This window comes from Seriola dumerili, unplaced genomic scaffold, assembly GCF_002260705.1.
Source record: "Seriola dumerili isolate Sdu_G_001 unplaced genomic scaffold, Sdu_1.0 BDQW01000917.1, whole genome shotgun sequence".
Lineage (NCBI taxonomy): Eukaryota > Metazoa > Chordata > Actinopteri > Carangiformes > Carangidae > Seriola > Seriola dumerili.
This window is the reverse complement of record NW_019175172.1, coordinates 396,846-420,148: the sequence shown is the minus strand read 5'-3', so window position 1 is coordinate 420,148 and position 23,303 is coordinate 396,846. Positions and strand designations below refer to the sequence as shown.

The window sequence follows — 23,303 nt, the reverse complement described above, 5'->3', positions numbered from 1 at the left end:
ACAGGAGGGTTGCTTACCGCTGCTGGAGACAGCTGTTGGTGAGTAAAGAAAAGAAATGTGATGCTGAACTTGCAACATTTCTTCGAGACTGGCAACTGCTAATGCTAACGTTAGCTATGTAGCGATAGCAAAACTTACAAAACACTCCTTAAAGTACAGCTTTGTACTTTACCTCAGTATTTCCATTTTTTTGCTACCTTTACCTTTACTTAATAACTTAAGTAACTAATTACTTTGCAAATTGTGATGAATAATACGTAATAAAATAAACAAATAAGTTACAATGTGTTATTATAGGTTGACACCAGACTTAAATGAATTTCCTTCTGGGAGGAAAACATTTTAAATCTATTAGATGTTCTATTTCTACACTGCAGAATTACTTGATAACTCAGAAAACAAGTTTAAAGGACAATTTTCATGCATCCAGAGTCCAAGTAAATATCTGCATAATTTTCTTGTTATGTGAAGTATATGCAATTTGTTGCACCACACAGGGGAAACCAAGCAGTCTATTTCAGCAACATAAAAAGAAATTTCATCACACAAATACAAATATGTGTACAAGTTAATGTTCAACGCTATTTCAAGGAAAAAGAGTTTCAAAATCGTTGTGTTTTTAAAGAATTGAATTTTCAATGTGTCGAATGGTTCCCAAAGCTTTGAACAACAAATAAATCAGCATGGACCGTGAGTATATATTGTTTAATTTCTTTCATCATGGCAAGCAGAAAACCAGCGTGAAGAGAGGCGGGAACAAAGCCTATAAACTCTTTCAGCAGAACAGAAAACAGAAACAGACACAGATCACTAGAGAGACTTCATGCCGACAGATCAGGTTAGTTCAGATTCAGAATTACATGTCAATAATAATGTTAATAAATCAACACCAAACCAAACGGGAGACCATTATTAACCAAATAGGATACAAGTTTCCATGTGACACAGGTTGAATTTGCTCTCAGTACATGTTTAGACCCGTATCTGCTTGAATCCAGTCAAAAGAAATCTGTTATTTTTTTGTTTGGATCAGCTGGTACAAGCTTTTTCTGGCGAGACAGAACATTAACAGACATTTAATCACACTTTTAACCAAAAACAGAGTTTCCACATTCATCACATCTGAACATTTTGGGAGAAATTCCTGATCAGCTGATGAGTCAAAGTCTTACATCTCTTTGTGGCTGATCGAATCATGTGCAAGCATATGAGCGGAAAGCTGGAGGTCAGGCGGCATAAAGTCGTACACATTTTTTTCAATAATATTTTTATATTGCTTTTTGGAGACACACTGCAAAAGGCAAAATTAATCTTTTCATGAATTCTATGACATTGTGGTGACAATATGTGAAAGTTTGCGACGAGTCCAACATTATGAATCAATAGGAAGAAAGTAAGAAGCCGTTTGCTTCTGTGAGTTTATAAAGGCAACTAGCAAAAGAATTATGGCTTTTGAAATGTATTGCACACATAGTAATTTTGGACAACACACTATTGCAGCTATAATATACATTACTAATACGTAATACACACATCAGGAACCATTTTTGTTGACCACAGATTCCTTAAATGTATAAGGCCATTCCACTCATGGTTCTACAGACGCCAGCTTCGTGTTTGCAGTCTTATCAAACATTGTTAAATGAGCACAAACTATGAGAAGACCTTATTGTCGCTTTAGTAAAGAGCCCACTGTTTGAATGGTTTGGGTTCAGGTTAGCTCATGATTCTGTTTAGCTATTAAAAGAAATTAATTAGCTCAGGTTAGCTTAATTTATATTTGGGTTAATGATCTGCTCTGATGTTAGCTAACTATTCCATTTCATTCAGCAGCTAAACACTTGTTGAGGTTAGTTGAAAGTTCAGCTAGCGTAATAGTTGGGTTTAGGATGGCTAACAGTTAAATGTTTGCTATATTTGCTAATGTAGGTAGTGTAGCTTTGCTGCTGTGGTTTCGATTGAGGCTCATGGTCATTAGCTACTAAAAGTGTGGTTTAGCTAACGAAAGCAGCGATTTTTAGATGAGCAACTTTGTTAGCATACAAAACAGTTGGCTTCAACTAGCTAAGGCTTTAATCTCATTTTTTTTTTCAACTTGATTAAAATCAGCCTGTACTTTTAGGCTAGCTCAATGTTCCCTTTAGCGACGGAAAGAAATTGGTTTAGCTAACTTTTCATTTCAGTTGCTAAAACCATTTGTGTTCAGGTTAGCTCTCCTTTGTCTATCCATACCTTTTTCCCTGAACCCTTGACCCTTGTCTCCTCAAACATTGCGCTCGTTTCACAAGATTTTCTGAGACTTGGCAGGTGATGAACATTTACCTGTATTTGTCTGGTGGTCATTTCCTGTTATGGCTGTACAGATTATAAACACTTATAATATTACAGAAAGTGGAATGCTGTCTTTTTAAAGCCATGATTTTTACCCCCTAACAATGTTCCTCCGGTAGTATGAGCTTTTTGTTTTGTCCTTAGTGTGCAGGCAATAATGTCAAGAACAATAACTTGATGACATCCAGTTGAAACAGCTGTAGCTTGGATTTTGCAAAGATCATGAAAAGTATTATGTTTCTTTAAAAGAATTGTCTTTTCTGTTTGGCAGCAAGGGATACAAAAAACATTTATATGATAGTTATTTTCTTCCTTTTCTTAATTCTGTTTTATTGACGATCTTACATTCCTGCGATCCACCACGGTGTGACGACTTTAACTTTAAACTACGCAAATTGCACTACAGTATATGAATGGCAAGAAAACTGTCTCTTCTTTTGTGTATCTAATATTTAAGGCTGGAGAATGAATAAATACAGGCTGAAAGACGAACTAACACAAAGCGACACAAAAATATAGAAACAGTGACGGAAAAAAGACAAAAGGCCGAATCACTCAAAATGAACAATTATTCTGATTTCATTTTATTGCACCACGTGGATCATCTCTAACCATATAACCATAGAGTAATATTGGGACATATCTTTTCCTGCCGTAAAGCACGTAACACAGTAATGTGTCGTATTAGAAATAAAAAAAAAAGATTAAACATATTTAAGATTGACATGCAAAGCAAATCCTATGGAAAACCTTATTTAGAAATACAGTTTATACACAGACACACAGAGGCACTGGCATAAGCAACTGAATGAAACGTGAGTATTGTGATGATAAAAGGTTGTGATTTTAAAGGATGACCCTGATATTTTGGGGATTGATGTTGATCAGCTTACCTGTTAAATGATAAAAAACTATCATTGAGCGCTGTGATTGGGAGTCTGTACACAGACACAACAGTCTGTTGTGTGACATTGACCTAGCTCGCAGTAAGACCGATTATAGGTGTCATGCTAAAACATTAACATTCACCTCAAAACACAGAATTTTATCCACATTAAAAATGCTGTTTATGTTGATCCTTTACAATCAGATCTGTTCAATGCGGATCAATCTGGTCAATACTTAATCCACTCAATAAGATCACCGTGGGCAAAGACACCGGTCTGGTGCAAATACGAGAAGGTCATATAACAACACTTACTGCTGTTTTCAACTTATTTTCAGAATCAATAAAGACACCTTCCATATGTCTGTCTGACAAAATGTATTATGATTTTATTCTACTGCATATTTCCCACTCCACTTCTTAACAAACGAATAACTTAACCTCTATCTTGCTCAATTAAGACACAAATGAAAAATGTGTCTATATTATATTTGTTTATTTTCTAGTTGCATTTACAATAATGTGTTTGTATCTCTATTTTGTTGCAATAAATAAATCTCTGGCTACCATTTTGCCTACATTGAGCAGCAACGTGGGAATTGGGTTAAAAATCTTTTGTTGTATGTGGTTGGCGGATTATTTTTTTTATTCAGAAGGACAGAAGAGTTTTCTATGATTCTGGAAATACCTTGAAAATGCAGCAAGTGTTATTAAAAGATTCCCTTGGTTTTTGAAAGATCAACAGATTCAGATTTTTGGTAATAACGCATGAGAGACGAACTGGGGCTAATACCATGCTAACATATTGACAGTAACACACTGTGTTAATATTTCATCATATTCTTTGACACAAGATGAAAATATTGGCATGCTATGTTATGATTAGTGATGACAGGCAACATGCTAACACTATAGTTTAAGCTAGGGGTCTGGCGCTAAATTAGCATATACTCTTGTTAAATCAATGTATTATTGCACATGGAGGATTTTGGTGTCTTGTCTTATCATTTAAGAGCTAACTGATCAACCGATCATATAAACAAATGTTGCTTCACCTTTAATCTTTACACTGAGTCAAATTTTGTTTTTCCTGAACCTTTATCAACGTTAGCTAAAAACTCTGCTGGGAGTTTCCTAGCATTAGCAGTTGATCAGACATCGTACGATAGTACTTATTGCCTCTTTCTTAGATACAGGACTGAGGTCTTTTGAGTAAAACTCAATAAAGTGACTTTATCTGTAACAAGCTCCTGATTATTTGCAGCACTTTGCAAATTAAATTGCTTGGAAGAAAAGTTTCAGATCACACCAAGACATGAAGGAAATTACACCCAAACACCGATAGGCACAAAATACACACTCAGCAAACAAAAGACAGCAAGACACAGATATACTTTGGTCTTCAGATTCATACATTCATTATAGGGAGAAGGCTAACTTTCACCGCTGTTGCTTTTATTCAAGTTGGACTCGACACCCCCGAACCCTAACCCTGGACTCGAACCTACGGGAAAAATGGTGCTCAGCCCGATGTTTAAAGTGGAAGCAAAGTTGACTGCTGCTGTTATTTGTTGTTTGGGACCGTACGACAGAACTCGTCAAATCATCGGTAAAAACAGTTCTATCGGACGTATTGATTTCAACTTGATCTGTAACAATACTCTGGGGGAAAGAGATGAAAGTTTCCCACCTAGTATAAAACCACTGAACCTTTTTGGTAAATATACATCATAGTAAATAGTATCAAACTACTCGAAGCCAAATGAGGACAGGTCATGAAAAACATTTCTTGAAGCTCTTTAGACATTTTTATTCTTTTTAATATTGGTAGTGGGGATTGGATGTCATCGATTGTGCTTCTTTTTTATTCACCAGTACATAAATAGATATTAAAACTGCTCTTCATGTATATTGGTGATCTACATAATTTACTGTATATACTAGAATACTACTTAATATTAAAAAAAAAAAAAAGAAGTTGGCCAAAGCCACACGTCTACAACAGTAACAACGTGAGAAGCTCGAAACAGGACGACCATCGAGATGAATCTAAAGCCTTCAGTTCTTTTATTGACTTTGTCAACAGTAGGTTGAGCAAACGCAGACTGAGTGTAGTTTTAGTGGTGCAGACATTTCTCAAAGACAGAGCTGCTTTGTGTGAAGAAATCATCTCTTTCAGCCAAGACAGAACCACAGTCCTCGGGCCGGGTAATAACTGAGCAGTTCAGATGTGGTGAACTTTGACATGAATATTTGTGCGGTTGACCAACAGAAAACTGTCTCGACAGCGTTGACCTTTGGGATTAGTGGCGGAGTCCTCTACAGATTTACCATTACATCGGATGGACAGTATCATGGTCGTCTGCCTCTGTCACTCAGACCAGTTGTTCATTACATCCCTGTTTATCCAGAGTCACATAAAATATGAACCATTAATGTGAGTTTGTCTTGTGTTATGCTTTAAAAGTGTTTTGTGAGGTCACCGTGACCTTTGACCTTTGACCACCAAAATCTAATCAGTTCAACCTCGAGTCCTAGTGAATGTTCGTGCCGAGTTCGGTGAAAGCGTTACCGAGATATCGAGTCCACGAGAATGAGACGGATGGACGGACAACCTAAAAACAATATGGCTGCCGCTCTGACTGTCGCCAGCGCTCAGGAATAAAAAGATCTAAATTAATGCAGAACAGAACCAGGAATATTGTCATCGACTTTGGGTGACTGACAGCAGATTCTGGCTGTTATCCCGGTCCAGATGTGGAAGTAGCATCTGGGAATCATGCTGTAGATGCCTGAAAAGCTGCTCTGCCTCTGAGAAACACGAGAACTACGACATGGACATCGACCGACACGATGACTGAGAAGTAACAGCACGAGTTCTTCTATATTGCTGCTAAATGTGTGCGTTTACAGCTGTTTGTGTGTATTAATCTGTGTGTGTACTGTATGTGTGTGTGTTTGCATAAGCCACGGTTGGTGAGAAGGCTGTGGTTTGTGTGTGCACGGACACAGCTGTGTACCGTGTGCACATGTGGCATGATGCATTGTCAACTGAAGGAAATATAAAGCATGAATCCTGTGTGTCCCAACACACACACACCTCTCCCTGCTGCATCAGTACACAGTTAACAACCTGACATCCATCAGTATTTATGATTCTTTCCTAGAAATACACGTATTCAACGAGAGCATTCGGATGAGCTGCAACTTTAGTTTAAGGCCATGATTTGTTTCCTAGTAACAGATGTCAGAACCATGAACTATGGCTCCGCATCCACCGGTAAAACCTCTGGCAGATGCTAATGGGAAGTACCGTTTGAGAGGAGGTACAAGCTTAAATAATCTCATATTTCAAGGCTATTGAAAAAATAAATAAGGAAAAAATAATATAACATAAAATAAAGGATGCTAGCGATGAAGAAAAACCGAGTCCATGTGGACACGTGATCTCAAAACCCCACAAACACACCTAAGCTCCTTCTTTACGAGGCAGTCACAACGGATTCGTTCACTTCAGCTGAACTCTCGGGGGGGGGGGGGGGGGGGGGGGTGACCCCTGAATTCATGCTTCATACGCTGTTGTTTCCAGCTGCAGCTTGACTGGTGTTGGGAGTGTTACGGAGTGCCGACAGGGGATCCTTTGAGGCTGTTGAGGGCCGCGTGGATCCTGAAGTGCAGTCTGGACTCCATGGAGTAGTCCTTGTAGTTTGTCCTGATGAAGACATCAATCAGAAACTTAAATAAAATCAACAGGATTCACGTTATTATGACACTTTTTTTTAGCTCAAACATCTGAACCTGCACTCAAGAGGGTTAATTCGTCCTTTTTACTGAAGATGTTTTAACCTCAAATCAATATGAGTTTTACATTTCATACCTTTAACACATAACTATCATTCCTTACAGTGCAGCTCTGGACCAGGCTGTTTACCTTCGCGGGTTAAAGGCACGTAGAGCTACGTCAAGGTGTATGAAAGTATCCGGAGGCGTTTAAAGAATGTATATGAAGATATAAAGAGGTTTATAAAGCAGTGATGCTGAAGAAGCTTTTATGAACCAGTGAAGCTTTCAACACAGCTTTTCAAATCAGAGCTCGACGGGGACCTCTGCTGGTCAAAGTCAGGAAAATGTTTCACAACCAACCAACACATGAATCTCCTTGAAGCAGAAATGAATGAAATGACAGATGAATGCATGAATTAATTAATGAATACATAAATTCTCTAGAGTGTAATTCAGCAATCCACAATCCGCCTCAACAACCCACAAAGTCGCACCGTGTTTCCAGCATTTTTAAACCTTTGAATCAGTTTTCGAGCCGTCACGTGACATTTGAAGATATATAGAGATTTATAAAGATATATAAAAGATATGTAAAGGTGTTTAAAAGGTATATATATATCTATATATACTTACTTGGCATTTTCAATGTAGGTGGTGGCCTTGGTGAAGTCTCCCTGTTGCTTATACAGCAGACCCAACTCATAGAGAGTGAAGGGAATCAAGTAGTGATCATATCTGATACGACTCTCACTGAAAGTACAAGCAACAACACAGATAGGAGAGTTCATCTTCCCGCTCTCAAGATAAACAGTAACACTTAAGTACCTGAACCTGTTTGTGTGCATGCCTTTGTGTGTGTGTGTGTGTGTTACCTGGACAAGACCTGTGTGAAGCAGAGCTCAGCCTGTAGTAACCTGCCCAGGTGTTTCAGACAGAGGCCCTTCAACATCTGGACCAGACAGCTGTCGTCTGGATGAAACTCTGATGGGCCTGAATGATGGAGCGAGAGAGTGAGTTACTTAGCAACACTGTCCCGACTTCGCGTTAACAACATACAAACATTTAAGGGTGTGAACACAACAGGAAGAAATTTCCGGTGTTGTTTTTTAACTCACTGGGGTCGTTGCGTAGCCGCTCCTCAGCCGCCTCGATGGTGACCAGCAGGGCCTCGGTGGAGTCGGCGCTCTTCCCTACGATGGTGAAACCGTTCCAAACGTACATCATCTCCTACAGAGAGAAAACATCTTCAATTATTACTTTTAAATACCAGCCTCATCAGAATAAATGGACTGACGTAAAGTTTGGTGCCCAGTTGAAGACATCCAAACGTTTCTTGGTGATTTATCTGAGTGTGAAGGATGTGTACGTGTGAATACCAGTGCGGGGACGACCAGGGGGATGAGGTTAGCGGCTTTGTAGCGTCTGGACTTCCTCACTGCAAATTTCTCCGTGGGGATCGACTTCCCCGCCAGGCGCTGTTTCAACCCCTCCACCTGCCTGCACACACCAATACACCCGTTTGTACAAGTGAGGGCCCTCATTGGCACAGTTCATTCCCCAGCTGCTAACGCTAACTCTATGATGAATCTAAGTCCAGTGTTCCCTCTCTCTTAGCTCCGTGTTTGCTCTCCACCAGCTAACTAACTACTAAGGACTGGAAAAATATCTCTATCTGAAAATATAGTCACATTGCAAAAATCACATCCTTGATTCTAAAAACGTATTTTTCTCAAAGACTTTTTTACAGTGAAAATTTGACTGAATGACCTAAAGAGCTCAACAATGTCCTCGCCCGTCTTCTTCACTTCCTCTTCTGACATCATGCTGAGGATGGCTGCCTTCTGGTACACGTAGATCGCCTGCAGAGGGTGGGAAGTGGAGATGGGGATTAACTTCTCAGTCAGCTCACAGACACAGAATCACTTTGACTTTTGAATCAGCCGACAGTCCTGTCGTATTATCTTCCCTCCACAGACGAATGCATTCGTGAAGAGTCATCTCTTAATGATCAAAGCATTTGTAAATAGCTGTTTTAATTAATAACAGCTCATTCCCTATTAGAAAAAAAGAAATATAGGCAAATAAATAAATGAAAACCAGCTTCTTCAAGAAAGATCACAAGAAAATCTTAATGAACTAATCCGTTTTTTCATGAATCCTCAAATTTCCTTTTAAAACAAGTAAAAAAAAGTTTCAGAATTGCAGAAATGTAGTTTTACGGTCTCGAACACGCGTGCGATGTTCTGAATTTGTGCGTGCGTACCTTGGACCAGCGGCTCTCCTTGCACAGCAGGTCGGCGTAGCGGTACGCCTGCTGCCACTCCTGTTGGTAGGAGTGGGTCCACATCAGCTCCCAGTAACACAGGTGGTGGATCTGCTTCCACTCCTGCTGGCTGCTGATACACTCCTCGTACCTGGCCCGGGCCTGAAACACACATAACACTTTACACAACAACACAACATCAACACAGGGCCAAGGTCCAAACAGAAAGAGAGGGATGAAAGAATTATTAAAGCTTAAAATTCATAACTGAAATGAATTTTTTTTTTTTTTGACACATCATTTAGGATATATCTGAATTTTATGTCTTATGACACGGCTGCTGTTTGTTTGGTCTTTTACTTCTATCTTCTTGATAAATGGAAACTTTTAGAGAATGAGGATGTTTAATGATTTGGGGACATTTATTTAAAAAGTTAGGACATTTTTGGAAAAGTGAAGGATTGGGAACGTATTAGTGAGAGTCCATGAGGGTCCCCACAAGTGAAAAAGAAGAATTGTGTGCATGCGTTTCAGACCTTTTCGAAGTTTCCTCGCAGTGTGGCGATGCGAGCGGAGTAGAAGAGAATAATGGAGCCCTGAGAGACAAAAAATAAACAGAATATTCATTTCTGTTAAAACAAACACCAAAACTGTTGGTTATCAGAAGTGTTTTCTCTTTTTCTTTCTATCACATGAGACTATATTTGAGATATTTTGGCCAAATTAGACATTTGTGTGGTTGTGTTTGTGGTTGACTTACTTTGGGGTATTTGTGTTGGTATGGCTCTAGCAGAGCTTCAGCCTCCACCAGGTTCCCCTCCCCAGTTCCTTATCAAACACAACATGAGCACCATTATCTTCAACCATAATCCCATTCACAGAAGCCCTACTTGTACTCATGCACTGACAGCATGAAAACTACCTGAGGACCAGAGTTTTACAGCTAATACTCCATGCATTAGAGAGAAAGTAGATGTACCAAAAAGCCTCTGATTGGAACAACACTCGACCCCAGAATTGCTCAACAAAAATTAAGACACAGCTCTGGAGCCAGATGACTGTGGTTCAGCTTAAGGGTGTTAAATATGTGGAAAAAAGGGCAAAAGTGTCTGTGTTTTCCTACCAAGTATCAGTGAAACATATGTGTGGTAAAAGAGCAAAGTCAGAGCGGAGAGGATCGACCGCAAACTCTGACTGGAGGCCCCCTCCCTCAACTGAGACAAACCAAAGTCCTGCAAGGAAATAGAAAGAAAATCTTGTTAATGCAAATTACTTGCTTCAGGATTACACTTTTACTGTGAAGGAGCTGCAGAAACAGAGGATGGGTTAAGACATGAAAACAGAACATAAGTTCTTAAATGAATAATATAACAACTCAGTAATTAAACATCTTGTGGAATAATTATTTTTCTTATTAAGAAAACCTCAGAGGCTGAACTCACCCTGTTTCCTGAGAATCCAATGAACTCCAACAACCTCAGGATCCTCTGAGGGAGGAGAGACAACATCTAAAGAAACAGAGACAGAGAATATTGTCACATTATAGTGAAATTACACTTTAAATTGATCAGATTGTGTGTACTTTCTACAGCTACGTCTATAGCTCTGATTCGCCAATATGCTGATGACATACGCCTAATTGTGACAGAGAAAAAAAACAGATAAACAAATAGAAAAGAACAAATACCAAAGCGGTTACCTTCCCCCACACTCATTAACTGACTTAAATCACATTGACAACCAACTCTTAAACCATCATCATCATTTGGCTGAGACACCAATACAATTGCTACAAAGTGTCATAACACAACACAGAACCGAAACATTAGAAAAGACAGAAAACTCTGATGTGACTGAAAATCTGTTGCACTTAAACTCCTCCCCTCTGGGACAGCAGGGGGAATAAAACAAAGCATTGTCTTTAAAACAAAAAAAACCCACCAGGTTGAAGGACCCGATGCCCAGCTTGACTCCGCCCTCAAACTGTTTGAACGCATCAGACTGGCCGGCCAGATTCTGAGTGACATTCATCACGTTCTGACAATCCCTATCGGACGACACGAAACATACACAGTTATACTGAAATGAACAAAGACGGTCGTGGTCACTACGTCACAAAGCCTTTAAAAGCAAATATTTTACAAGGGAACATCTGTAACCATCAGTCCAGCAAGATGTTTTACATTTGGTTTGAATCGATCACTCACTTGTAGATTTGGTAGCTTGTTCGAATCTTGATGCCTCCTTTGATAAAACTGATCATGTTCTCATCCTGGAAAAGAGAAAGAGGGGAATAATTACATCTTATTCTATTAGCTTACGGCCTTATCCACAGCATCTTCAGTAGAAACATAAGCCATAAGTCCCATTAAGTGTGTATTGGGTATAATATGCAAAATAATACATACTGGGGTAGCATGGAGGAAGTTTCTGAAGTGATGATTTGAAGTCTTGTGTTTAGATTTACTTCATTGTTTGGTCAGATACTTTTGAAATGCCTCAAATACAATACTTCACATCAAACAATCTGAGAATGAAATTCACTTTTCAAATTGGACAAATCACATCTCATGTCCACACTGAGGTGATCAAACTGTGATAAGGGGTCACAAGTGAGTGGACTTTATTTTAAATGGTTGGGAACTGCACGGCTAAAACCGGGCAGTTCAGCACATATATGCTCCCCTGTTTAACCTTTAATAGTGTTTCAGTAAAGCTATACTTAAGAAAAAGACATTTAGAAGAAGTGACGTGAGCAGCATCTAGTGGACATCTGAGGAACTGCAGCTTTAAAGGGTGCACTCCGGATGAAACAAACCTGTACAAATGTCAGTGTGGCTTTCTGCAGGAGACACTCAGCGTAGCAGATCTCTGCATGCATCTCCTCTGCAAACACACAAACACAACACACTGACTTCCTGCTGGTTTTGGTTTTGTTTTCCGTTTTCTTAGCTGCACTTCCGGCAGGGTGTGTGTGTGTGTGTGTGTGTGTGTGTGTGTGTGTGTGTGTGTGTGTGTGTGTTCATGTACCTTCTTGCAGGTTGGACTGCTTGCTGATCAGACTGGACAGAGATCCAACCATCGAGTTCTTCTTCCTGAACCTGGAGAAACAGTTTGAAGACTTTAGATTTTAGAAGATGAAAGACACGGTACGAGCTGCAGATCGCCATTTACAGGAAGTGTGTTAGAGAACCTTCAGAGAACAAGGATATGGCTATTTCCAGGAGGCAGGAAACACCATTGTGAAAACACCAGTAGAAAGTGTTTTCAAAGACTCAAACAGTCTCACCTTTGACAGGTGTGTAACGCCTCCTTGATGGTTGCCATGGCAGTCTGGATGTCTCTGTGTTCGAACGTCATGGTCGCCTGCATCACCAGGATGCTGCTGTAACCCAACGCATGGTACATACTGTCCTTCCACCTGCACACACACACACACACACACACACACACACACACACACACACACACACACACACAATGTACAGTAGTGTGTATGATAGGTAACATGTTTGCATTACATAACACAAACACACACAGAGAAACATGTTGCCGTGGTTACCATGGTTTGAGGAGGTCCAGGGCTTCAGAGAACTTGTTGTTGAGGACCAGATTGAGAGCACACTGAGTCTCCTGGATGGCTGTCTGCAGATCCATCTGACACGCCCTGTACACACACACACACACACACACACACACACACCAAATCCACAAATGAAAACAGCAAGACAGGAAGTGACTAAATATGAAAGAGTCTGACAGGAAATGATGCGCTGCTGAGAGATCATTATCTTTATACACACACACACACACACACACACACACACACACACACACACACACACACACACACACCATGCTTGTATGTGTGTGTGTTTGTACTCACGCTGGGATCCGGTCGTAGGCATCTTCAAAGCAGTCCTAGAGAACACAGAAGCGCAGTCTGGTTAGATTCATCCTCCAAATAACAACATCAATCAACACTATCTGCCGTCTGATTGGCTGCTGGTGGAGAGGTGAGGTCACTCAGGTCAGTGGGATCTGACAGCCACACAGGTTCAGGACAGACCTGCACCCCCTGCAGGACTCACACATGAATTACACATCCGGAGTCAGGAAGCAGGTAGAGGAAGTCATTCACACCCACGTATAGATCAGTGAACGGGCCTCCCAAGATCAGGCCCACGGGGCCCCAAGAGTCAGGGGCCCCTCGACCTGAGCCTCCGTATGAAGTGACTGGTGACATTTCTGGTTTGAAAGTCAATCAGACAACCATAAAGGGTGGTGCTAAATGACTAAAGAAAGAGAGATTCAAAATGTCAGGGATCCATTATCCCAGAATCCATCCATCCATCACATCACTGACGCTTCAGAGCGGTAGGAGACTAAGTTCTACATCTGTGTGATAAGTGAAGGACATCAGCTCAAGAAGTGCAGAGAAAGTGCAAAGTAAGAGCCAGTTAAAGGTCTTAGGAGAGTCTTCAAGAGATCCTTGAAGACAGAGAGGGACACCAGAAGAGCACTGCAGCAGTCGAGGCGAGAGGTAACCAGGGTCTGGCTGGTGGACTGAGTCAGGTAACGCCTGTTCTCTCCTGAGTTCTTGGGTCCTTGAGAATGCACGGAGGTTTGATGGAGGTTTGATGGGTTGTGGACTTGGTTTTAAGGGTGTTGAAGGTCTTTATTGGGTCACTGGAAGGAATGAGTGAGGAGAAGAAGAAGCTCTTTAGAAGGAATTCTCAACTGTGGAGAACTTTCCTGTTGACTTAAACACAGTCTTTGTTGGTGCAGACACCACCCTGGGGCCGTGAGAGGAGCTGCAGCTGGAGAGACTGTGACCCTCAGCTGTGGAGGCTGCTGATTGGTTTCTGTATGATTTCAAAGGCATCAGCTCTGCATGAGCTCACACTGTTTATTCAAGGAGTTTCAGCTTCTCATGATAAGATTTTATAGCCACACACACACACACACACACACACACACAAACACACACACACACACACAAAGACACACACACACAGACACACAAACACACACAGCATCCTCAACCAACGCATTTTCTATTTTTGCGTCAACATGTGAACTTGAAAGCAACAGCATTGAATTCACACACAGACACACACACACACACACACACACACACACACACACACAGTCGTCTGTCTCTGGAGCCTCAGTAGCAGGCTAATAATAGCAGCCCCAGTGGCTCCTTACATAATAACGTACAGCTGCAGTCACACACACTCAGAGCAGCTCAGGGCCTGAGGCTGCAGCCATCGACCCGCTGTGGTCACACAGACACAACCACACTTCACCACTGTGACCCAGATAGAAACACTGCTGTACGTCCACTGAACAATCTGCTCGTGCAAAACAGCCCAAAAGATTCACATTTCACATTCAAGTGACAGCGCCCTCTAGTGGCCAGAGGAGCGAAGGCGGAAGAGAGGTGAGGCACTATGAAGAGCCACTGTCAGCGTTAGGAGGAGGTCGGGGAGGAACATAAACACAGCAGAACGATGTTTCAAATCAACAGTAAATGTTGTTTCTTTTAACCATGACGACAATCATTCTATAACCTCAAAGCTCCTCCAGTGTAAAGGTGTGTGTCCATGTGTAGTGTGATTATAGATCAGCTCTAGCTTCTATATTAATACTGTGAAAGTATCAAAGCCTCAGTCCACAGAGAAATGCACACAGTCTGTATTCAGAAACTGAGCCTTAAAACCAGCCGTCAGGACTTCTGGAACTTTGTGATGTCACAACAAAGCAGTCACCAAGCCCCGCCCACCTGGACCCACCATCCAAACCTTGCAGGATTTGGTTTCTCTGAGTGTTTTACCTGAAATCTGCTTTATTTCTATTGGACCACTCAGAAAACAGTCAGCCAATCAGAAGAGAGGCTCAGAGCCTCCTCTCTTCTGATTGGCTCATCGACCTGTTGTTACTAGAGCTCCAGAGAGAAGCCTGAGAGAGGAGATGTAAAACTACACTGAGATGACCACAAATATATCTTCTTATGGATCAACACTTGAAAATAAAACACTGGACCTTTAACTAAGTACTTTTTTAAAAAGCAGTAAAGATTTTATTGCCTGCAAAACAGAAATGTGGGATGATCCTTCAACGTCCAGTGTGGACAGGATGAATGATCCTGTTTCAGTCTTCATATGAGCACCTGTTGTTTTAAGACGGACGTCTCCTTAAAGGTCAACAAGGTCAAATGGAAAACTGCGGCTCGTGCACCCTGTCATTTCAAGATAAAAATAAAGAGAGAAGTGGGCGGACAGAAAGAAAGATGGAGGACGGTTATAGTCAGAAGTACTTGACAAACATGAGAAAATAAGTGCATGTGTGAATCGAAGCAGACGCTCTCTCTTCACACGTTCATCACTCTCTCTCTCTCCCATGCAAACAGATGCTCTCTCTGACACTCCCTCACACTCTGTCACTGTTTTTGTCAGTTTGCAACGTTCACAGCGATCCAAACACAAACTCCATAACCTCCTGCTGTGTGTGTGTGTGTGTGTGTGTGTGTGTTACCATAGCTGAATGCTGTCTCACCAGTCAGTCCGGCACATTAACACGATAAACTCTTAAATTTGACACGACGGGTAAAGTTTTTTTGCAGCCACAGGTTTTCAGTTGAGGTGTTTTTTTCATAATGGCACATTAATAAATAAAAAGCTGCAAAGCATAGGCCTGCAATATTTATTTCCTTTTTTTTTTTTTTATTAATCTACCGGTTATTTTCTTGATCAATACGTGAATCGTGTAGTTTATAAAATAACAGAAAACAGTGAAAAATGTCCAAAGTAATAGTTTCAATTGTTTTGTTTTGACCAAAACCCTAAAAATATTCTATTTACAATGAAATAAAACAGAAAAATATCCTCACATTTCAGAATCTGCAGCCAGAATATTGATTACTTGATTACCAGAATTGTACATTTTCTGTGAATCTGTCCAGCATCACATCTCTGTGCTACATACTCAACACATAACACAAAAACGCTCTCTCTTTCTATTTCTACTTCCCCATTCCTTTCATTCTTTGCCTTTTTTAATCAGCAGCTATTATGCAATGGAATAAGTTCCTGGCTATTTGACTTAAAAGGAAAAACAATCACTGTTGACAACCACTTTTAGACTTGTCTCATTTCTGCAAACCTGATCCAGACAGTTCTGTTTTCTATAATACACAACGCTTTTACATTGAAAATTCTTGTGAGAAAATAGATTTTTTGTTTTATGGCTGAAAAGGCTGTAAACCCTAGATAACACTTACCATATCACATTTATAGCTACAGCTAATGGATGGATGGTTTATCTGAGGCTGACTGTGACCTAATGAAAGTTTAAAACTGACAGGAGGGAGAAAGTGAGCATCAAAGATTTTTCAGCACAGGCAGCAGGTTTTTACTGTTTTTCAGTCAACAGCAGTTTGAAAACGGGAGATGTGGAAAAAGCCGCAGGGACACCAGTGTATGATATTACACACAAGGAGAGGTCAAAGTCAGAGAGGCTTCTCTTGTGACAGCAGCAGCTTTCTAATCAATTAGTCAGAACCTACACACTGTGTCCTATTACCAAACAAAGGCACTTTAACATAAACAACCCAGTGACTCTCAGGGAGGCTGGGAAACTCCCAACAACTCTCAGAAAACCCTGTTAAAGACTACAAATCCCCCTTAAGAAGCACTAACACTATGTGTGCTCACCAGAACCTCCTTAAGGAATTCTATAACCCCCTTCACTGATCTCCCAAACCTCCAGAAGCCTCCAGATGAACCTCAAGAGTAGCTCTACAGCAGATTCATTGACCCATTGGAAGCCTCAGATACCTTTATAATTAAACCCCCATCACTTGTCAAATAGGTTTTAACCTTTAAGACCTTTTGGAACCCACTATATGACATATCAAAACCATGCAATGACCTGTGGAACCCTCTCAAAGCCCATGGCACATTCTCAAAGATCCTCGACGACCCATCAAACCTCCAGTGGGTTCCACAAAACCCTCAAAAAGACTCGTAGAACCTTCTCAATTAGCTCCAAGAATTCTCAATGATTCCTAGAAGACCCATGATACAATCTTGTACTGCTTGAACAGTGACCACAAGAAGACCTTCAAGACCCTTAGAACCCACTCTATGACACTTTGAGAAGAATCTCTAAAAGTGGAACCTCTCTAAAAGCACAAAAGCATTCTCAAGCACACCTAGAACACCCATGATGCAAAAAGCTCAAACATTCATAGAAGTGCTAACACAGCATAGAAACACCTTATTAACTTTTTGAGCCCTTTCGGTGATGTTATAAGGACCTCCAAGACCTTTAGAACATATAATAGAACCCCTCTAACATCAAGACAGAAAGAACTTCCAGATTAACCATAGAACCTCGGGTAGACACCTTGAGACTGGAACCCTGAAAGACCCTTTCAGTGATGTTTTAAGGACCTCCAAAAACCCTTTGCACCAACACAGGAATAACCAGAACCCCCTTAATGACCTGAAGGTATTCACACAACCTGGAACCTCCTCAAAGATCACCAGAACTACTGTGTTTACTGACGCAGTGTTCCCCAGACCCGTACCAATGACCTGTAGAGCCCACTTAGAGACCCTGAATCCTCACCAAGAATCACTGGATCTCTATAGGTAAATGTTTCAGAACCAACTTTAAGAAAAACACAGCTTTCAGCCCAACCAGTGGAGCTACTATAGTCTTTACTTGATACCAGTGGTGTAGCCTTGACCTTTGACCCTACAGAGGAAATAGAAAGCGGCGGGTGTCTGGTCGAGGAGAGGCAGACAGTGGTCTTGTGTTTTCTTAATAATCTCATTCTACTAACTCAGCCAGTCACACAACAGTCTGCATTCATCACCTGAGGTTGTCAGTGCCGTAGGTAAGCTATAGTTACACTTAACAGCTGCTTATGGGTAAAATAATACAGCATTGTCCGGTTAAGCCTTTTGCAATTTCTACGGTGCTGCTCCCAATGTCCAGGCAGTCACACTTTTCATTTTAACTACCATATATACTGAGACTGTCCAAAGGGTTTTGAGTTTCATTTAAACTCTGACAGCCCAGAGAGTATCAGCTCTACATGTAAATTAAACATGAAGTTTACCCTCAACTGGGTAGCCAATCATGACCTAGGATTAAAACGTCTTATAATTAAAAGCAGACAAGCTTCGGGCTTTCTGAACTGCACCAAAATGAAAGAATTACTCATTTCCTCAGGGATTTTTAGTGGAACCTCATTAAGGAACCCCAAAACATTTCCAAGCCCCTCTACAACCTCTTTATGAAGCCTCAAAACCTGCTCAGAGACTCTTCAGAAAATCCTGCCCAGAAAACGACTGAACCTGGTCAGAAATACTTAGATATTGCACAGAAACAAACAGAATTGATAAAAGAAATGTAGAACCTGTGAAGAGAACCCTTAAACCTATTAAGAGAAACATCCATCTTGCTTTGAAAGCCTGAGGACTTGCTCACTGAAAGAAGAAACCTGCTCAAATACTCTGGATCCTTCTCAGAGAACCCATTAAACTTCCTTCTTCCTCTCTACATACAATCATTTTAAATGAACATAAATAAAATGTTCACTTTGTCTATTATCAGGAAATGTGGGCGACAGTTTTCTGGCTGTAATCTGGAGCTACAGTTCTGATCTGCAGAACAATTGAGTCATTAAATGCTGAGTAATGGTCCCTTAAGCAAGGCACAGTTTTCACAATCTTTCACAATAAAGTTGAGCTGCTCAGTGGCCAACAACAGATGACTGTGTGATTATGAAGCAGGATAAATAAAGGTAAGAAAAAGATATTCTGTTTGCTGTATTAACTCTCAGGGTGGTATTTACATTCCATTCATATCTGTGGGTTTTTAACAGAAAGAATTACTCGGAGCTAAATGGCAGAATTGGCTTCCCAGCTCCTAAAGTGACATCACAACAAAGAGGTCAAAGGTCAGAGACAACACATCCTCACTGGACGTTGTCAACTGTGTTTCTGCTCGTCTCAACAGAAAGGACGAGACATGATTTCTGTCTACGTGTTTGTGTCAGTTATTGTTGTGTTGCTGAGCAGCGAGTTTGAACGATAGTCTTTCACTGTGTTTAAGTATTTTTTTTTTTTTTTTTTATAAACACAGCTTGTTCTACATTCCTCACAGCTCAGACGAAGTCAGCTGAATTCCTCTGTAATGTGATGAGTTAGATGGACGGAGGCTGACAGAGGAATGTTTGTGAGCTCGGATGAGGAGATGAGCTGGTGAGATATGACGCAGAAAAAGCCCCGACACCAAGACCCAGCCCCCGTTCTCGACCTTATTTGCAGTGGTTGTGAAAACAAAGAAAGTCCCTGGAAAAATCTTCAGGGAAAAAGAAACCAAGAAACAATCTCCCTGCTCGCTATTCTGCTGAAGTCCTTTCCCCTAGAGACCCTGGAAGCTCCTCAGAGGTAACGAGGCCCTACTTAATCAAGTACACCTGTGCAACATCTGTGGGAACCCTGGAGCCCTAAAATTTCCACAGGAGCCACTAAAACATCCTGAAAGACTTCCTGTGGTAGCTCTAGAACCTCTCAAACCTCTCTAGATCCACTTCACCTGTAGAACTTACAGACATCTTGGCCCTCTTCAGAGACAACTTAAGTTATACAGTAAACAGTGACCCCTTAGACTCCTTCAGGAATCTCTCGAGCCTCTGCAAAGATACCTTGGCGCCACATACCCATACCATGACTGATGTAGTCTCGTCATGCCCTACATGAAACCCCTGGCTGGACCCTAAAGACCTGTTAGACCCACAGAACAGACCCCTCAAACCTCCTAAAATTACCCTCAGATTCCCCAAGATCCTTTAAGGGAATCATTTGACCCAATCAGGCCTTGTCAACCTAAAAAACACCTTTAGGGACCCTTAAGACTCCCTACACAAGATATAAAACCTCCTCTGTGCCCATTAGAGTCTTTTAAAAACCATAGATACCAATACCCCAAACATGTAACATCTCTTGAAACATCCTGAAATGGCATGAACCTCTGAAACGGACCCTGAGGGATTTCTAGAACCTCAATGAACCTCTTCATTCACAGATCCAGTGCCTCTGAAACCCCTTTTCAGAATCATAACACCTCCTCAACCATTCAACAAGACCTATTTAGGGCTTTGTCAAACCACAATAAAATCCCCTTGAACCTCTACACCCCAAAATCCTGAACCACCCCCACAGTTCCTTCATCCTTAGATCCCTGTAGGGATGCTGAACCTCTTCCAGTCAGCACTCCCTGTTTGGGCAATAAGAACAAGGGTGGAATGGGGTGGAACCTCAGGTTTAACTAGAACCATAAAGATTAAGCGGTAACTTCACCAGCGCTGATTCCTGTCCTGTGATTTTGGACATTTTCATCTCCATAATTTAGTTGTTAGCGATCGGCCATTTTGGACCAGAATAAATACAGTTAGTTTGAGCCTCAGAAAGCAACCATCATATTCTCATCCAGCTTCCTGTGTTTGTTGTGCAATGGCCAGCCTGAGGTTGAAATCAGATCTGCCATTTGCATGCGCACACGCACACACACACACACACACACACACACACACACACACACACACACACACACACACACACACACACACACACACAGGATAGTATCACCTCACTTAAAGCTGATTAGGCCCCGCCAGTAGATAAATACATTAATCAGCAGTTTACTCACAGCTCACCTGCGCTGAGCCATGAAGACGTACAGCTCAGTAGCTCTACACATAAACACACAGGTAAGAAAATGTAAAGTAGACTCCCAGCAGAGTGACCGTGAGCTCTAATAAAGACGAAAGAACTTTAGAAAACTTTAAGTTTATGAAGAAATGTGGAAAGTATTCAGTAAATGTAGTTTGAATGTAAATGTAATGGTATACCTTACAAAACATAATAACTATAATTATAATTATTAGTGAGTGCAGATCTCCATAGAAAGACTGTCGAAAACAGGAACACTGACCAGCTGTCAAGGTCATAGGGTTAGGGTTAGGTATTTTATTTTGAAAAAATACTATAGACTATGCTGTGGAGTGATGCCACTGAAGATATGGGCTCTTTAAACTATCACTATGGGAACACCACAACAGATGCACTATAGAAACAATTACTATGATAAGGTGTCTAAACTCAAATTTAAACACCCAAAAAAGACAAAATATAATAAATACAGAATTATAGGAATACTGTATATAATATAGAATAAACGGCTGTGTAAGACTGTAGTTCCCTTTACAATTGCTCCCTGACAAAGTTCTTGTTAATCCAGTTTCTGACCTTCTGAAAATGTCATTGTGAATGAATCATGAATTATTTAAAGAACAATTTGTTAGAAGACATATTTAACTATATCACTATAGGAACACAACCATAGAGATATCGTAGAAGTACTATAATATATAACAGGAGATAAGGTCACTAAACTGTATTCAGGACTATATGGGAATATTTCTTTCATGCAAAAGATGCCATATGTGATAATATGGACATTATATATTAGGTTTCTATAGGAACTGTAAAATCAATGAGCATGGACTGAACATCCCAAACACACCGGGATATCTGAGTACAACAAGAATATACAACATGCAAAATCTCCGTTTAAATAATATATATGTAATAATAAACTATGCTATATGACATCATGAGGACGGTGGTGTGATATAACTGGAGGAATATGGTCGCAGTGTGTCGGTGTGACTCCCACCTCCTCCTCTGCGGTCGCTCCGTTGCCTACGTGGGCCATGTCTGTGCCCTGTGCCTGTCCTCCCTCAGGTCCGCAGGTCGGCCAGGTTCCACTGCTGTTCTGTTGCTATCAGGAGAACCACAATCCCATTTCTGTCAGACACACACACACCGCGTCCGTCCTCGAGCTGCAGCCGCACACCTCTGTCTCCTCACGCGCTACAGATGTGTGTTTGTCTCCTCCTCTGGTGTCTGTCTGACCCGCTTATTTCCCGGGATGTGTCCGGTGTTATTTCTTCTTTTTTATCCGGTTCGTCCTTCTTTCAGTCGGTGGAACTGGTTCTGGACACACCGATCCTCCTCCTCCTCCTCTCTCTCTTTCTCTCTCTTCCGTGAAGAGGGAAAAAAACCCGTCTACGTTTCACACACACACCGAGAGAAAACACACCTCCCGTATTTCCGTTTCTCCGCCCCCCAAACTGAGAGAGAGAGAGAGAGAGAGAGAGAGAGAGAGGGAGAGAGACAGAGAGAGGGAGAGAGAGGGAGATAGAGAGAGGTTCAATTAGACAGTGTTCATCATGATTAGCTATGCAACACTGTATGACCACTCAGAATGATCTTCTTATACAACTTTGTTTTTAAATTATACTATATGAATATTCATATTTTAGATAAAAGATCATTTAAAGTCATATTTAAAAATATTTATATATTTAAAAAGCAGTTTCCACTAATCATTACAATGGATACCACCAAAAAGAAATTATTTTATTTGTATTGTCTATTTGCTGTGTAAACATAACTATTTTCAATGAAAGTAATTATTTAAAATCAAGTCATAATACATATAAAAAAAGTTCCTACCACTGTTTACCTGAACCATTGTAATAAGATACTTCAAGCTGAAGCAAAGGGTTATATTTCATATTTTCTACACACTCATTTATGGCCATATGGCTGTAAATATAGTCATAAGCCATAATTGTATACCACAAAGTCTTATTTTGGAGAATTAAGTCACAATTTAGAGTCAAAAGACAATATTTGAGGATTAAGTCACGATTTTGAGAAAATGGTTATTGAGAATAAAGTTGTTATAAAAAATACAATTAAAGTCTTGATTTAGTGACTTTTTTTCTAATTACAATACATACTGTAATTTTCAAGAAAAAGTCAATATTTCAAGAGTAAAGTTGTAATTTGATGTTTTAGAGAATAATGTCGTAACCTTTCAAGAAAATAATTGAGAAAAATATTATATTTGAGAACGAAGCAATTTCAGTCATTTTGAGAGTGAACTTGT

General features: G+C 40.6%; 1 protein-coding gene across 1 annotated transcript; it reads right to left on the bottom strand.

Moving 5' to 3' along the window:
• Window positions 1-3,627: 3,627 nt before the first annotated feature.
• ttc39b (tetratricopeptide repeat domain 39B) lies at window positions 3,628-22,353 on the bottom strand. Its single transcript, XM_022766638.1, has 19 exons — window positions 22,023-22,353; window positions 13,150-13,184; window positions 12,826-12,930; window positions 12,553-12,684; window positions 12,294-12,364; window positions 12,082-12,149; window positions 11,471-11,535; window positions 11,205-11,310; window positions 10,706-10,771; window positions 10,387-10,495; window positions 10,024-10,091; window positions 9,800-9,859; window positions 9,264-9,425; window positions 8,768-8,859; window positions 8,377-8,497; window positions 8,116-8,227; window positions 7,873-7,990; window positions 7,634-7,750; window positions 3,628-6,929 (listed from the first exon to the last, which is right to left on the bottom strand). Exons 1-19 carry the CDS (start codon window positions 22,059-22,061, stop codon window positions 6,833-6,835), a joined length of 1,743 nt encoding a protein of 580 aa, XP_022622359.1. The 5' UTR covers window positions 22,062-22,353; the 3' UTR covers window positions 3,628-6,832.
• Window positions 22,354-23,303: the final 950 nt, after the last annotated feature.

Bases quoted from the DNA above. Each gene is read 5' to 3' on its own strand.
- ttc39b (XM_022766638.1), bottom strand. From the start codon at position 22,061: ATGGCCCACGTAGGCAACGGAGCGACCGCAGAGGAGGAG. The intron at 12,150-12,293 runs GTACATGAACAC...GTGTGTTTGCAG, and splicing joins GCAGTCCAACCTGCAAGAAG to AGGAGATGCATGCAGAGATC. The intron at 7,751-7,872 runs GTAACACACACA...TTGTACTTTCAG, and splicing joins TTCACACAGGTCTTGTCCAG to TGAGAGTCGTATCAGATATG.